Source organism: Triturus cristatus, chromosome 3_1, assembly GCF_964204655.1.
Source record: "Triturus cristatus chromosome 3_1, aTriCri1.1, whole genome shotgun sequence".
In the NCBI taxonomy this organism is placed as follows: Eukaryota; Metazoa; Chordata; class Amphibia; order Caudata; family Salamandridae; genus Triturus; species Triturus cristatus.
Window position 1 is genome coordinate 871,669,796 of NC_140583.1, and position 12,530 is coordinate 871,682,325.

Sequence of the window (12,530 nt, forward strand, 5' to 3'; positions counted from 1 at the left end):
GAAAAAATGGCAAAAACGTCCTGTTGTCAAAAATGAGCTATGCATTGGTGGGGTGGGGGGGCGGGGCGGTTAGAATTCAAGAGGGTCTCTACATCATATTAACAGTGAATGTCTTCAGTGGTGGGAACTATCACTAAGAAAACAGGTTCGAAGCGGTGATCACGTGTCAACGCACATATGATATAAAGTATAACGGTTTAAAATGTATAATTGTTTAGCATGCAGCGTGACTTCCCAAGCAGACCTTTAAGCAACTTACGGACAAAACTACTATAAAGATTTTTAAGGCATTTTCTGACTATTAAATTCTTAAACTACCCCTGGGAATGTAGCAACCAATTAGAAAATAAATTGTTCCCAGAATAAAGGTTATACAATATTTGCTCATGCTGGCAGGCAATACATCACTCATTTTGACTGTTCACTGAAAAATATGACCACAACAATGAACATGAAAAACTGAAAGGTTAGCATGGTTTTCAGAAAATGTTTTATGCCTCTAACCAATGCCTATTTTCAGACTCAAATGAACAAAACACACGCTTTGAAAAATAGGCATTATGCTTGCAAGTTATATTTTTTATTTGAAAAATGAGGCAGCGGTAGTTACATGAAAAGCAAAAAAAGGCATTTAGTTTTCCCCTATCGAATTTTAGATTAGACAGGTTGGCATTTTGTATAAATTTGTTCCGATTTAAAAATGACTTTTTAAAAAGAATTATGTTTATTCAGGTTTACAACAAAAAAAAAAGCATTGTTACTTTTATCTTGAATGGTAAAAATCTCCATATAATTATTTTTTTCACTACATTTCTTGCAAACCCTCCTCCCTTCCCTTTCTATCTCACCTGCTTCCTATACGGGTAATACCGCCTTCTTCCCTAGGCTATGGGCTCACACTTATGTTCCTGTATTGTGCCAGGATTTCCAGAACTTTTCCCACTTGTTGGGGCATCCCCCTCCCTCCTCTATAGACCCGCTTCTCAACAAAAATGCACCAATCCATATCTTCCTTCCATACACATACCTCAGGTGGGTCACTTGCTCTGCAACTCTTTGCTCTATTTCCTCTCACCACCAAGAGCCCCAACGCCACTAGTAATTTGGTATATTGTGGCTGATCACCGTCACCCCATATATTAAGCCAGTGTTCTGACCAATCTCTCCACTCGAGTACCCATTGCTCTGTGAAGACAATCCCTCACTGTAACCCAGTAGCGTTGAAGTTGGGCACAGGATCCGTAAGTGTGAATGAAGTCTCCTGCCTCACGTTACCCCCTATTCGAAATTGTATAATGCGAAACCCCGATCTAATTGCAACTTCTCTGGAGGCTGGAAGTGCCTTGTCCCATTTCCTATCATCGAGCAGACCCACGTCCCTCACCCAGCCCGCTCTTCGTTTACCATAATATTGGGGGAGTTACCTAATATTTTCTTATATATCATGTTGGTTGCTTTTTTGGTCAATGGTTCAATCAGCACCCTAACTTCTTGTAGTGAAGATTCGTCAATTAGAGGAATTCATAAAGAATTAGTGACTCTGGCTACATGTGCTGCTAGCGCGCGTCTGATTTCTAGTATCAGAAAATCTCTGAATCTGCCAATTTGAACTCCTGCTTGTGTGTCTCAAAGGACATCAAGCCATACTTATTTTTTGTTAGTGGAAGTATTTGGTTACAGCTGGGCGACTGTGTGTTTTGCCCCCGTTGTCCTAGAGAGACAGTTTCACAATTAACTAACACCCTGAGGTACAGCTATATGGACACTGGGAGCATGGCTATATTGAGCAGTAACTACACTAGAGTAAAGCAATAGCCTCAAAGAAGAGTGTTACTCAAGGAATGAGAACATGAATTTGTGCTGTAAATGGTGAATTTGAAAGACATACAGAGCAAAATATTGCACAGCAGATACTTTGACAATGGGCCAGTAGGAAATCTAACATGGTAGCAGGACAGTGAAATAAAACAAATGAACGTGCAAGGGAGATTAGTCTATAGCACCCTGTCTTTGCACTAGACTAAGGAATCCAAACCACAAAACGTTATTTAACAAAAAAGCTATACATTTAAAAATAAAAATGTATTGTGTAATTAAAATAAATACATGAGACTACGCCACTTAATCTCAATTACAAGCTGCACTTCATGTCACATCTTCAGTCTTACATGAGCTCCCATTATCAAAACCCAATCGAACAATATTACCACCCTCGATATGCAAAGGGCTTGATGGGCAGCCCATTCAATCAATGACAAAGCATGAAATGAACCTGAAAGCTAATGGCTGAATGGTAGTAACCCAAAAGCTACTCCCTCTCCAAGTTTTTCTGTCTCTAAAGCGGTCTGTAATTAGATTGAAACAGAGTATGAGTAATGAGCTTTTTGGGATGCGGTTTGAGGGGAACACTTATGGCTGGGTCAGACACCTGTGATTGGCTATGTGGCAACAAGTGTTTAACAGAGCTTTGTTTTTTGTTTTTTTAAATTTATTAATCCATGAAAGTTATCACAAGTTACAATGTTTTTATTTAAAAAGACAATGGTTAAGAAATACAGTAAAATATCTTTAAAAAAATACAATATTTCATAATACATAGAAAATAGTGGTGATACATAATACATAGGGTTCCTTAAAGGGCGAGTGCAGGTTTATAAGATCAGCCATATCTCAACTTTATCTAGGCCTCATTCATTCATAGAAGACACCACTGGTCCCCAAATCTCCATGCCCAGTTTCTTTTTCCTAATACCCTTAATTTCATATAGGCTAAATTCAATATTAAACAAACAAAATCGTGCCCTCCAAAGTTCAAAAGAGGGCACGTCTTTTTGGAGCCACATTGAAGCGATGCATAACATCGGTCCACAGCTGTTACGAGAAAAATCAGATACCTATACTTATATGCCAGTTGATTTGAGACCCCTCTCTCATCTGCCCCCAACAACACCTGGGCAGGAGACAAACTTACTGGACACCCCACAATTTCCATAAAAAATATTTCTATGTGCATAAACAAATTCACTAATTGCCGACAAGCAAACAAAATATGTACTGTATCTGCATCATCTGATTCACATCGGAAACATTTCCCGTCATGTGTACCCCCCCCCCCATTTAAGAACCTTAGCTGGGGTATAGTAAGGATTGAACAGCGTCTTATAGTGTTGTGCGCGCAGGTTCGAAGATATTAACAATTTCTCTGCTAATTCAATGGAGTTTTCTATCCTCACACCAGTGCATCCCAACCTATCATCCCATTTGGTGTTGTGACTCTATATCGCTACCCTTAGTATCTAACAATATATTATACAGTATCCCGATACGTGCATTTTTCCTCACTGCTTCTATAATAGGGTTTAGACCTAATTTCAATTGGTTTGCCTAAATAATCACGGATTTGTAAATATTAAAAAAATTTGGACCTACTGAGATGGAATTTGTCCATTAGCATTTCAAAAGACATTAGACAGCTGTTACCATCTAGGTCCCCTAAATAATAAATCCCTTTAGTCCGCCATCTATCTGTGGTCCTATCGCAAAAAATCAGCGGAAGAAGTGTAGTAGCAATGAGGGGGGTATACTGCGAAATCCTCTCTATCCCATATTGCTTTCGCACAACTTTCCACACCTTATACGCTGTATTTAAAACCTTAAACCTGGTTTTCTTGTAGTAGTTTGGCTCTACATTCATGAACAATCGTTTTTTAACCTCGCTGCCAAGTAGCATTTGATACATTGATGGGGCTTCCGCAGCGCTAACTGGCTCATCACCAAATAATAGAATATTCATGTGTTGCAGGATACAAACAATGATACAGAGTAAAATCTGGCACAGCTCAGCCTCCCTTCTCACGGGGGAGGGTCATATAACGCATGGCTCTGCGAGATTTACCTTGAGCCCATAAAAACCTGGCACACACTGATTGTAGTACTGCTAGTTGGATACGTGGGATTTCAAGCGGCACTGATCTAAAAAAAAATATAACAGCTTGGGTAGTATCAGCATTTTAAGAACATTACAACGTCCCACAAGCGAAAGATGTAGACACTCATCGGTCCAATTGCTTCCATACATCGTTTAAAATACTGCCCCAGTTAGTCTCGACCAATGATTTTAAACAAGTCCTTAGCTTGACACCCAAGTATGTTACCTCACTCACAACCCGTGGATCTTCAAATACAGTATTGGAACAAAGAATCAGTGTTTTTGCCACGTTAAGTTTGTACCCTGAGGCGGCCCCAATCGTTTGATTTCTGGCATGGCTTTACTGGGATTCGGGGTTACTACTGCCACATCTTATGCATATGCAAACACACGGTAATGCTCCTGCTGCCATATAACCGATTCTATCCCTGCACTTTGTTCTATCATTTTTACAAACGGATCTATATACAATGAGAACAACAGCGGGGAACAAGGACATCCCTGCCTGGTTCCCAGCGAGATACGTACTGGGCTTGATTCGAGATCCACAATACAAATCTTGGCTGATGGGCGACAATATAATGCTTGTATGGAGGTAATAAAATTCTGTTTAAAACCTATGCATCGCAACACGGCCCATAAAAATTCCCATACGACCCGGTCAAATGCCTTTTCGGTGTCTAATAGTATCAGGCTGAATGCACTCCCGTTGTGCTAGCTATATCTAACATGGTTACAACCCTGCTGATATGATTGGTTATCCCCCTCCCCGGGATAAATCCATGTTGTCTCACAGATACTAAAGGTGTTATTACTTCAGCCTACCGGGTCACTAAAATCTTAGCATAGATTTTACCATCTACATTTAAAAGCGATATCGGCCGATATGAGCCTCGTCGATCAGCTGATTTATCTTTTTTTTTTAAAGACTATCATACTGGCTTCGTCCCATGATAATGGGGCGGCTCCCATTTGGGCCTGTTGTATGGTGACTAACATATCTGTCTTTAAAAACTCCAAAACATGTTTTATAGACTTCTAATGGGAGTTTATCCGGCCCAGCTGCTTTACCCATGGCTAGACCATTGACAGCTCTCTCCAATGCCTCCATTGTAATAGGGACTTTTAACAATTCTGCATCCTGCGTACCCAATTGAGCACAACAATTCTGTAGCAGGGACTCCCCTACATGGGAATCATATCCCTCACCGGTAAATAATGACTCATTAAAGTCCTGAAACACCTTTAGAATCCCTGTGTCCGTTTCTACTATGTCCCCCTGTGAATCCACCATAGAGCGAATCCTCTGAGCTGCTTCTTTAGATCTAAGCCTTTGCGCCAAACAGCGTCCAGATGCTTCCCCATATTCATAATTTAATTTCATGTGTATAGAGTGTTTCCTCGCTATCTCTTTACTCCACTATAGATTGAGTTTTGCTTTACCCCTAGCTACTTCCGTCTGGAGATCCGTGATAGGCTGACCCGCGTGTATGCCTTGCATAAGTCTTTCTTCGGCTCCTATTAGCGAAGCATATAATGCATTTAGCTCTGCTCGTATTTGCTTTTGTTTGTATACGCCGACGCTAAGGGTCTCTCCCCTAAACCCCGCTTTAAAAGCATCCCATACACTCCCAATCTCTGCTGTGTTGCGATTTATAGAAAAAAATTGCTCGATCCACATCTGCATGTGACTCACATAGTTGTCATCGAATAATAGTTTGTCAAATTAATAAGAACGCGCTTGACCCCTGTCCTAGACATTCTCAAATTCAACACTAAAGGTCCATGGTCTGAGGACACCCGTGGGTACACCTGTATTTTGGCTCCTGAAAGAAGGTGACTCGATGAACAAGTTACTTACCTTCGGTAACGATATAGCTGTAAGAAACATGTTAGTTAGATTCTTTACCTTAGAATAGATACCCCAGCAATACCAACCCCGGCGATGGGTCTGCGAAACAAGGTCATACCAGGAAGTCCTGGAGAACGGAACGGCCAAAGAAGCCATCTATCCGGACTTGGCTGTCCAGGCAGTAATGCTTAGCAAACGTGTGCAGCGAGGCCCACGTAGCTGCCTGACAAATGTCCTGCAGAGGGACTCCCCATCCCAGGGCAATAGTAGCCACTGTGGCGCGAGTGGAATGGGCCCACAGCCCCACAGGAGGTTCCTTCTTAGCCAAGGAATAACAGGCCTTAATGCACAAAACGACCCACCAAGAGATGGTCCGTTTGTGCACTGCCCGCCCCTTCTTAGCGCCCACGTAGCCAACAAAGAGTTGGTCGTCCACCCGGAACAGATTGCAAGGTAGGTCAATGAAACACAGCTGAACCACTTCCCCGTTATAAAAGAATGTGTCCGTTTGCAACATAAGATTTAAAGAACCAGCAATTTTACACATTCAGCAAAGAAGTTGAAGGATAAATGCATACCAAATCATGAAGTATGGCTAAACCAAATGATATAGTGCCATGTTTAGCAGGAAATATTGTGAAGTGCAATCTAGAACATCAAGACCACCAGACGTAATGATTCCCCTTAACATAACATATAAGGCATCCACAGCAATGAGTGCTAAATCAAACATTAGAGTAGCATTGGGCCACATTCTTTAATGTCAAGCTGTAGAATTGTCATTGATGTGCATTCTATTTTGTATGAAAAAAATCTGATTAACAAGTTGCAAAAGTAAAAAAAAGATATATATTAGCATAAGCAAAGTGCAGTAAAATAAACACTTACAAAGCAGCATATCGGTCCATTGCAGACTGAACATCTCTGCGGTAAACTGTCCGAAGAATAACCATCACTGGATCAAATTCTGTATCCCAGACCTCAGCTGTTTAACAAATAGAAACGGTTAACATGATTAGTTTGCTCTCCTGATGTAAATGTTGCTCTTTACAGGTTTAATTATGAAGCTTTTTATGGTTCAAATGTGTTTTGTTGATTTTCAGAAGAGAAAAAAGAAAACAGAACAAATCCACCTTTACCTACATCCACAGGCCGACAAGGCAGTAGAAACATGTGGTAGTGTATAATGGGGATGAGGTGGCAAGGTAAAAGGGGGCTATGACTTGTGAGACACAAAGGGGGAGGGGTAGGGGGTTTCAGAATCCCATGAAAACATAGGTTACAGTGCAGTCATAATTGCGGGCAGAGAACGCAGGTCAAGAGGTGGCTGTGGATCCTCTAGACCGGTCGTGATACGCCTGGGTAAGGCGGAGTACTCTCAGATATCTCGGACATGCGAGTTTTCTAAATTCTTGGGAAAGATATTGTGAACATGGCCCTCATGTCTTATCAAAGTGGGGTCATTTGTGGTCAACCACTGAGGTTAACTTTCCTATACCCAATAGATTCCAGCGTCTGTATTACCATTCCAATTTCTTTGGGATAGTGTCACTGCCCCATTAAGCCAGAATGACCAGTTTAGCCACACATAAGGCAAGGGTGATGGCCCGACCTCAAGCCAAGTGCAGGGGATATGTTAGTGCATTAGGGAAACCCTAGAGTATATAGCTGGGGAACCTTGGTAAATCGGTGTCATACATCTGATTGATGTCCATCAGAACCTCATTCCAGAAACTGTGCAGCGTAGGGCAGTGCCAAAGATGTGCGTCAGCATCCCAGTGTGCCCACATTGTTGACAACGACGGTCGGTCCCCCTAGGTTTCCACTTGAATTTCTAGCAGGCATGTAGTACCAGTAGTGCACAACCTTTAATAATAGTTCTTTCCCATTGGCACTACAGGCTGATGTACAAGTCCAATGTAAAATGTCTGCCCATTCTTTAGGAGTAATGGAGCAGCCGCAATCCAGCTCCCATCATTGCTGTGCCAAGGATACAGCTGTATGCAGCAGAGTGTTAAGGAATGTATATATGTCAGACAGAAAGCATTGGTCTTTATCTTGAGTGATGAACCATTTCTCGAAAGGTGTTAGTGGGTGACTAGCATATGGTCTCACATGAGGTTGCATTATCCAGTGTCATATAACAAGGTATTATCCCTGGGCACTCTGGGATAGGCCACAGTCTGGTTGGAGCTGTGCAAAGTCCAAAACTTCATTCTTGTCACAGAGATCCCAGACTCTTTACAGCCACAAACTTGCCATTGAAGGAACGGTGTGTCTTGTATTGCTGATGGGAAGTCTGGGTTCGCCAAAATAGATGTTTGTGGTGATATGTGTGTAGATAAGCACTTTGTCAGTTGCACCCTGTCCCACGTACCCACCGTCGCCCAGGAGAGATATAGACTCCCTACAGAACTGTGCTTTTTAGGGAGTCAGGGTATCTTCCAAATGTGGATCCCGGTTATCACTTGGTCAATAAAGCACCTTTGTTTCTCCGTCTTGGGCCTTGACCACTGTACCACGGAGCGCATTTGTAGAGCCTAATAATAACGGTTTAAGTGGGGAATTCCCAGGTCTCCCTCTGTCTTGGGCCAGTAGGCTTGCTTCCTCGCTAAACAGACCTTTTTCTTCCCCCAAACATAGGATTCAATTGGTTTCTGCATCTTCTAGAATGTGTGGCAGGGGTTGATGTGGCAGTGTTTGTATCACAAAGTATTTTGGGTAGAAGTGTAATTTTTATTGCTGCCAGTCGTCCCAGCCAGGAGAGCGTACCTCCCGTCCAGGACTGCAGGTCCAACCTGGTGGTGGAAAGGAGCGCAGGGTAATTGGGTTCGGCTGTCTTCTCTTGTCTAGAGTCGATTAGGAGACCCAGGTAAGAGATGCCATGGGTGGCCCACTCTAAGATCATGATAAGGGGAAAACACTGGGCAAAGTGTTGATCTCCCTGTGGGAAGGTAAGACTCAGTATTTGTGTCTTTTTGAAGTTGACTTTGAAACAAGAGACATTCTCCAAATACCTCCAGTTCTGAAAGCAGCGGTGGTAGTGACATACAGGACTTTGTAAGGGAAATCGTTTTGCCATCTGCATACATAGCTAGTTTGTGCTCCCTTCCTTCCATAGTGATGCCCGCTATCTGGGGGTTACCCCGTATCCTCTCAGCCAATGGCTCCATGTATAGAGGAAAAAGTGGGGACAGAGAGCAGCCCTGTCGTGTGCCACGTGCTATGTCGAAGGGTTACGATTACACAATTTACCCTATTCTAAGTCCTCGGGCCAGCATAGTTGCACCACACCCCTTTCTGAAAGCGAGGGCCAAGGCTGATCTTAGCCAACCCTAATCGGAGATATGGCCAGTGTACACGGTTGAATGCCTTCTCTGCGCCTACTGAAATCAGGATTGCTGGAGTATTAGAGTGGTGGACTTTATCTATAAGGTGACAGAGGAGTTTGGTATTGTCACTACAACCCCTTTCAGGTATGAGGCCTGATTAATCAGGAGCCATCAAACCCTGCACGTATGGAACCAGGCATTCTGCTAGCAGACTGGTGAAACTTTTAGCGTCAACGTTGAATAAGGATATGGGGCGGTATGATGCGCAAAGTGCCGGGTCCCTCCCCAGTTTGGGAATCACTGTGATGGTGCCATTTCTCATTGTGTCCTTTAGGGTCCCTGATGCACTAAAGGAGTTGTACAGACGAGCTAGTATGGGGGCAAGTGTTGGGGCAAAGCATTTGCAAAAGCTAGAGGTGTAGCCATCTTGGCCAGGCGCCTTGCCCAGTGGAAACTTAGCAATAGCTGCTAGGACCTCATCAGCGTGGATGTCTCTACTCATGTGAGAGAACCTCGCTAGTGGGTATGTGATCCAGTGGTACAAGGGTAAGATAATGGGACGCATTGTCTTCACTCATTGTTTACATTGTATAAAGAGTGGCATATAAATGCTCAAATTTTCGAGCAATTTAGGCATCCTGATATAGTTTATCACCATTTGGCCCTTCAAGCTCAGTTATTCTCTGTCTGTCAGCCTGTGCTTGTAGGCGGTGTGCCATTAGGCATCCCGCCTTATTACCTCCTGAATAGTACTTTTGTTTAAGGAACAACAATGCATATTCTGCTTTGTCAACATCCAGGGCTTTAAGTTTGTTGCATGCTGTCACGAGCTGGAGGTGCACCTTGTGTGAGCCTGAATGGTAATGTTCTTCTTCTCCCTCTAGTAGAAGCCTCAATCAATCAATCAGAACAGGCGCTGGGGGTGCTGCTATTGCTCGAACAGCCAGGTCTTGAGTAGTCTTCTGAAGTTTAGCAGGTCCTGGGACTGCCATAGGAGGATGGGGAGGGTGTTCCAGGTTTTGGCGGCAAGGTGGGAGAACGATCTGCCGCCAGAGGTCGCTCTTCAGATGCGGGGGACGGAGCTGGCGGTTGGGGGTGTAGCAGTTGAGTCGTCTGTTGAGGTATGCTGGTCTGGTATTGTGGAGTGCCTTGTGTGCGTGGGTGAGGAGCTTGAAGGTGATGCTTTTGTTGACGGGAAGCCAGTGCAGGTTTCTCAGGTGGGGTGTGATGTGGCTGCGGCGAGAGATGTCGAGGATCAGGCGTGCAGAGGCGTTCTGTATGCGTTGTAGTCATTTCAGGAGTTTGGCCGAGGCTCCTGCGTAGAGGGCGTTTCCGTAGTCCAACCTGCTGCTGACGAGGGCCTGGGTGACAGTTGTTCTTGTTTCGGTGGGGATCCACCTGTAGATCTTGCGGAGCATGCGGAGGGTGTTGAAGCAGGACGACGAGACGGCGTTGACCTGCTTTGCCATGGAAAGAGTAGAATCGAGGATGAATCTCAGATTGCGTGCATGGTCGGTGGGTGTTGGTACTGTTCCCAGTGTGGTCGGCCACCAGGAGTCATCCCAGGCCGAGGGGGTGGAGCCGAGGATGAAGACTTCTGTCTTGTCCGAGTTCAGCTTCAGACGGCTGTTCTTCATCCACTTGGCGACTGCTTTCATTCCTTCGTGGAGGTTGGTTTTGGCGGTGAGGGGATCCTTGGTGAGGGAGATGATCAGCTGGGTGTCGTCGGCGTAGGAGATGATGTTGAGGTCGTGCAGTCGGGCGGCGTGGGCGAGCGGTGCCATGTAGATGTTGAACAATGTCGGGCTGAGGGATGAGTCCCAGGGTACGCCGCAAATGATCTTGGTGGCTTTGGAGCAGAAAGGGGGAGGCGGACGCTCTGGGTTCTGCCGGAGAGGAAGGAGGTGGTCCAATTCAGAGCCTTGTCTCGGATCCCAGCGTCGTGGAGGCGTGTGCATAGGGTGCGGTGACAGACAGTGTCGAAAGCGGCTGACAGGTCCATGAGGATGAGGGCCGCAGTTTCGCCGTTGTCCAGCAGGGCCCTGATGTCATCGGTGGAGGCGATGAGGGGAGTTTCGGTGCTGTGGTTGCTGCGGAACCCGGACTGGGACGGGTTCAGGATGCTGTTCTCCTCGAGGGAGCGGGTCAGTTATCTGTTAGCGGTCTTCTTGATGACCTTTGCCGGGAACGGGAGAAGGGAGATGGGTCAGAAGTTCTTGAGGTCCTTAGGGTCGGCCTTGGGTTTTTTGAGTAAGGAGTTGATCTCGGCGTGCTTCCAGCTCTCCGGGAATGTCGCCGTCTCGAATGAGATGTTGACAGCTTTGCAGAGATGGGGTGCGATGGTGGTGCTGGCTATGTTGAAGATGTGGTGTGGTCATGGGTCTGACGGAGAGCAGGAGTGGATGGTGCTCATGATTTTGATGGTGTTGTCGTCGTTTATGTTGGTCCAGGAGAGCAGGGGATCAGTGTGGATGGTGGCCATGGGGTCGGAGGTCTCAGTGGCTGTCGGGGTGGTCATGACGTTGAATCTGTCGTGGATGGCTGCGATCTTATGATGGAAGAAGGTGGCAAGGGAGTCGCACAGGTCTTGCGAAGGTGGGATGTTGTTTGTGTTGGAGCTGGGGTTGGAGAGTTCCTTCACGATGTTGAAGAGCTCTTTGCTCTTGTGTGCGTTGTTGTCTAGGCAGTCTTTGAAGGAGGCCCTTTTGGCGGATCTGATGAGGTGATGGTGTCTGCGGGTGGCGTTCTTGTGGGCTGCGTAACTGTCTGGTGTCTGCTCACGTTGCCATTTCTTCTCGAGTTTTCTGCAGGTTTGCTTGGAGGCCTGGAGGTCCTTGGTGAACCAGCTTGCTTTCTTGTTGGTGTGTCTGTTGGAGGGTTTCTTGATTGGGGTGATAGTGTTGGTGCACTCGTCGATCCACTGTCTGAGGTTGCGGGCGGCGGTGTCGGTGGGGTTGGCGGGTGGGCTCCGGGCTAGTGTGGTGGCCAGCTGGTCTTCAGGGACTTTGCTCCAGCAGCAGCGAGGGATCTGTTGGGTGCGGTGGTGGGTTTCCGGAAGGTGAAGTGGATGCAGCGATGGTCGGTCCAATGGTGTCCGATGGTGTGGCTGAAGGAGACGTGGGAGCTTGCGGAGAAGATTGGTCAAGCGTGTGGCCGGCAGAGTGGGTGGGTGTTGTGATGAGCTGTTTGAGTCCGAGGTTGGCGAGGTTGTCAATCAAGGTGGTGGAGTTAGTGTCGTTGTTTATCTCGAGTTGGAAGTTCAGGTCCCCGAGGAGGATGTAGTCTGTGGAGGCGATGGAATGTGTGCTGACGAAGTCGGCGATGGAGTCGCTGAACTGTGGCCGGGGTCCGGGGGGTCTGTAGATGAGGGTTCCTCTGAGGGTGGTGTTGGGATCGGTGTGGATCTGGAAGTGCAGGT

General features: G+C 45.7%; 1 protein-coding gene across 7 annotated transcripts in view; it reads right to left on the bottom strand.

The window, feature by feature from the left end:
* The window catches only part of UBR3 (ubiquitin protein ligase E3 component n-recognin 3), a 2,077,978-nt gene that overhangs the window by 1,035,145 nt on the left and 1,030,303 nt on the right, over window positions 1-12,530 (bottom strand). For all 7 annotated transcript variants that reach the window (XM_085645338.1, XM_085645337.1, XM_085645336.1 and 4 more), the window contains exon 19: window positions 6,669-6,765. In XM_085645338.1, coding sequence (XP_085501464.1) covers window positions 6,669-6,765 — 97 coding nt within the window. The remainder of the gene's footprint in view (window positions 1-6,668; window positions 6,766-12,530) is intronic.